At 32.6% G+C, this 4,236-nt stretch overlaps 1 protein-coding gene across 1 annotated transcript; it reads left to right on the forward strand.

Moving 5' to 3' along the window:
- Positions 1 to 3,120: 3,120 nt before the first annotated feature.
- LOC105109129 (translational activator GCN1-like) lies at positions 3,121 to 4,235 on the forward strand (the record flags this gene model as incomplete). Its single annotated transcript, XM_011003728.1, has 3 exons — positions 3,121 to 3,717; positions 3,819 to 3,950; positions 4,050 to 4,235. Coding segments are annotated over exons 1-3 (801 nt in total), but the record flags the coding sequence as incomplete, so codon positions are not given.
- Position 4,236: the final 1 nt, after the last annotated feature.

Below are 4,236 nucleotides of genomic sequence, written 5' to 3' on the forward strand. Positions count from 1 at the left end.
TTATTGTTGTTTTATAATTGTTGTTTATAATTTGTACAATTAACCTCCCTGTGGTTCGACCCCGGTCTTGCCGGGTTATTTATTACTTCGACACTCCTGCACTTGAGAGAAGACATCAACCTTTTAGTCGTGTCATTAAATCCGGTAAGATTTATGATTATTAACCAGGTCCGCCTAGATGCAAAATAAAGGTCGCACATCCAACCTAAAAACATATTTTATTCATTAAGTAAGCATAAATAGGTTTTCCACCTAGTCTCAAAAGGATCTCAAATTTACCAATAATGGTCTTTATAAAGACAATGTAGGGGCATTGCAAGGAATGGTTAAAACACATATGCATACCATTATCAAGCGGGCATTCAAATATAAGTTGGATATTTCACACATTTGATTCTTGATCAATAGTTATAAGATATATCTCAAATCCCCCACCTAACATAAGAGTTTGTGTATGCTTCAAAAAATAAAAGTAAGTGATGCATAAGGCATTAGTCTATATCTAATATACAAATATATGTGCCATATGTATAAAAGAATGCATGTTGATAAAAATGATGGACATAAAGTAGTAAGATTTAAAGCATAAAAAGAAAAAAACGTACAAACTAAAAAAATAAAATACAATAATCAAGCAAATAAACAAAGTTTAGCCCACAAAAATTCTCAATGGAGTTGTTATTTTGTCACACGTATGCGGTGTTGCAGCAATCGTCCTTCCAAATTAGGGTTATCATGATAAATATGGGTGGAAAAGATAAGAAAATCTTAACATTTATCAATAAAAAAAAAAGAAAAAGAAAAAAGGAGTCTCATCTTTGTTTATGTAGGTTGCAGTTAAAGTATGTTGCTTCTGGGAGATGAGCACTATTACTCCTCTGTTATGGCCGATGGTGAGGAAGTTATGGGTAAGAACAGGAGATAAATGGTGACAATAATATAAAGGTAAAGAAGTTGTTATAGAGAAAAGAATGCACCTTGGAGACGGGTTTTGCGATGGAGGACTGGCACTATAAATTGTGGTGTTTTGCTATATTCGAGCCATGATTTTCTTTTGTTCAATCAAAATAATTCCCCCTTGACATTCTGCACACACATACAATTTATCTCTTTTTTTCCCCCACTTTCCACATTATTTTATGTGGAAGTCCTTCCCCTTTCCAAGCCTACCTTTTAATTATATTAATATTAAAGTTCCAAGTTTAGTTTATTTTTTAGCCAGTTATTTTGGCATGGTTAGAAAGCATCTTTAAGGTTGCAAGATGTTTTGGCTAAATTTAAAGGTGAGATGTTAGAGAAAGTGTTAGGCATGCTTTTATTTATTTATTTATCTATAATGGGTAAGAGATAAATAATAGAGTAGAGCTAATTGGCCATTCATAAAGGGCTAAAACCCTTTTGTGTTTTCTATTATGATTGGGTCCATCTTTTATTATTATTATTATTATTATTTGAAAGAAAAATGTAAATTTAGGGGAAAAATATAAAATATGATTATGATAGTAATCACAATTATGATGGCGCTAAAGCTAAAGTGGATGTGAAAAAAAAATAATATTATCATCCAAGTTCCATATAGGATAATGATGATATTGTAAAGATTATGAGTGCATTAGGTTGAAGGAATGAGGAGGTAGAGGTTTAGGGTGGAGTAGTCTATATGGAGGTAATGGATCTATTTATTTTAGAAACAAAGAGTTTTTACTATATCATACTAAATACATGAACAAATCATAGTATTAATATGGATGATTGATATGTTAGGTTCATAAGTAAGTTGTTTATCAGGAAAAAAAACAAAGGTATAATGGCATAATCATTGGAATAAAAGGTAAAATAGTAGTAAAAATGTATATTGTAATAACCATTGGGGTTGAGATCGGGTCTGAAGTTTAAAAATTAAATTAAATCAAGAGTAAGGTGTCAATGGATTTGGCCAATACCAAATCTAGGATGCTTTAAAATTAAGATGAGAACAAGTATGAAACTTTAAGAAATCAAGGCCAGGTGTCTAATGTTCAAACATAAAAAGAGTTCAAATGCTTAAAGAGTTGGATTCTCTTGAAGATCAGGTCGAAACAAGGGTGTTTGAGAATCAACTAAGATAGAGTATAAAAAGCCAACAGGTCAAGAAAAATGGGATTGAGTAGTGACTAAATTAAGAGTGCCAAGGTCTCGGGTTGATGACACCCAAGGGTTAGTTCCTAACTATTTGAGGTTTTGATAAGACTGAGTCCAATGGTTGAGTTCAAAACACCAAATATGAAGAACTCATTTAAGAGTGTGGTAACTTCTGTTTTTTGATATTTTAAAAAATGAGTTTGCCTTGAAATAATATTAAATTGATTTTTTTAGTGTGTTTTTTTTTTAAATTTTGATGCGCTAATATCTATAATAAAAAATCTAAAGAAAATAATTATTTTGACAAATTTTCAAGCGAAAAATATTCTTTAAAAGCACCCTAACCACCATACTAAAAACACATTAAGGTAGTATTTGTCATTGTGGTACGTGACTTTTCAAAGTACTTTTAGTTTGGAAATGCATTAAAATAATATTTTTTGAATCTAATTTTGATCTCAATGCATCAACATGATTTAAAAACATTAAAAAAATAAAAATTATTTTGAAATAGTATTTTTGAAATTTTTTAGAAACATCTCTGGCTAAAGTACATGAAGATTAACAAAATGTTTAAAAATATAATAGCGATTTTTTTTTAAAGTGCTTTTTACTTGAATATACATTAATTTTTTAAAATTATTTTTAATATTAGTATATTAAAATAATCTAAAAATACTAAAAAATATTAATTTAGAATAAAATTATTTTTAAAAATACTTTTAAAATAAAAAAAATCAACCCAAATTCATTAGCTTCAGAAATAGTGAATTCCATGTTGCCTTGAAGTTATATTTAGAAGAGAGATTTGGGCACTCGAGCCGCATCTTGCAACGAAATCACCATTCTTATGGATGCATGTACAAAAGATGTGATTATCGTCGACAACAGGCATGCACACATTATATAATTATTACAATACTTAAACATGGATTATCATTATCATCAAAGGTTAATTCAACAAGCCATGGGCCTCAACCAAATTCCCTTTTAAGAGCCCAAGAACCGCCATTTGCAGAAAAAATACGCCACTCTCTTTCTAAAACCCTACACTCTAAATACTACAGTCATTCCCTGGACCTTCATAATCCCTAATCCGGATCTCCTCCAACAATGGCGGACTCCCTCACTTCTCTCTCTACCTCTGTCTCCACCTCCTCCACCAAGCTCCGCATCCGGATCTTCCGTCACGATGTCGTCTCCCTTCTGGCCAACGCAGAGATGACAGTCGAACTAGCATCGACGTTAGTGGACACCATTTTCCGGACTTTATTCATATACGATGATCGCCGATCGAGAAAGGCAGTCGATGATGTGATTATCAAGTCATTAAATGAGGTTATCTTCATGAAAAGTTTCGCCGGCGCGGTGGTTCAGGCAATGGAGAAGCAATTGAAAGTTCAATCACATGTTGGATGTTATAGGCTACTTAACTGGTCCGTTTTGTTGTTAACTAAAAGTCAATTCAGTTCAGTTTCTAAAAATGCAGTTTCTAGAGTAGCTTCTGCGCAGGCCGGATTGGTTAATCTTGTGATGCAACGATCATTTCGGGAGCGAAGAGCCTGCAAAAGGATATTCTTTCACTTGTTTTCGCAGGTTTAGTGAAGATGATTGTTAATTGGTGCTTGTTTGATTTTCCATTTTTTTTAAATTTGATTTTATTGATTTTAAAGTTGAATTTTGATTGTTTGTGATAGTCGCCCGATATTTATAAGATATACATCGAGGAACTAAAGAATGGGCGGGTTGCATATAAAGAAAGTCCGGAGTTAATTCGGTTACTACTTGAGTTTTCGAGTGCATCAAGTTCTCGTTTTGAGCAATGCAAGGTTAGATATTGTTTGATTTTGGGTTATTGTGGTGTTATGGGATGTTAGTTGTTGTTTGTGGTGTTAGTTTTTGATATTGTTGTTATTTCATTTGTGCAGTCTATATTTATGGATATATACTCAAAAGCGGTTTTGAATGCTAGAGAAAAGCCAGTAAAAGAGCTTAGTGAGTGTTTTCATCCGCTGTTTAGACATTTGTCACATGAGGATTTTCAGAATGTAGTGTTACCGTCATTGGTGAAAATGTTGAAGCGGAACCCTGAGATTGTGTTGGAAGCGGTTGGGG

This window comes from Populus euphratica, unplaced genomic scaffold (genome assembly GCF_000495115.2).
Source record: "Populus euphratica unplaced genomic scaffold, PopEup_1.0 scaffold205.1, whole genome shotgun sequence".
NCBI classification, from domain to species: domain Eukaryota; kingdom Viridiplantae; phylum Streptophyta; class Magnoliopsida; order Malpighiales; family Salicaceae; genus Populus; species Populus euphratica.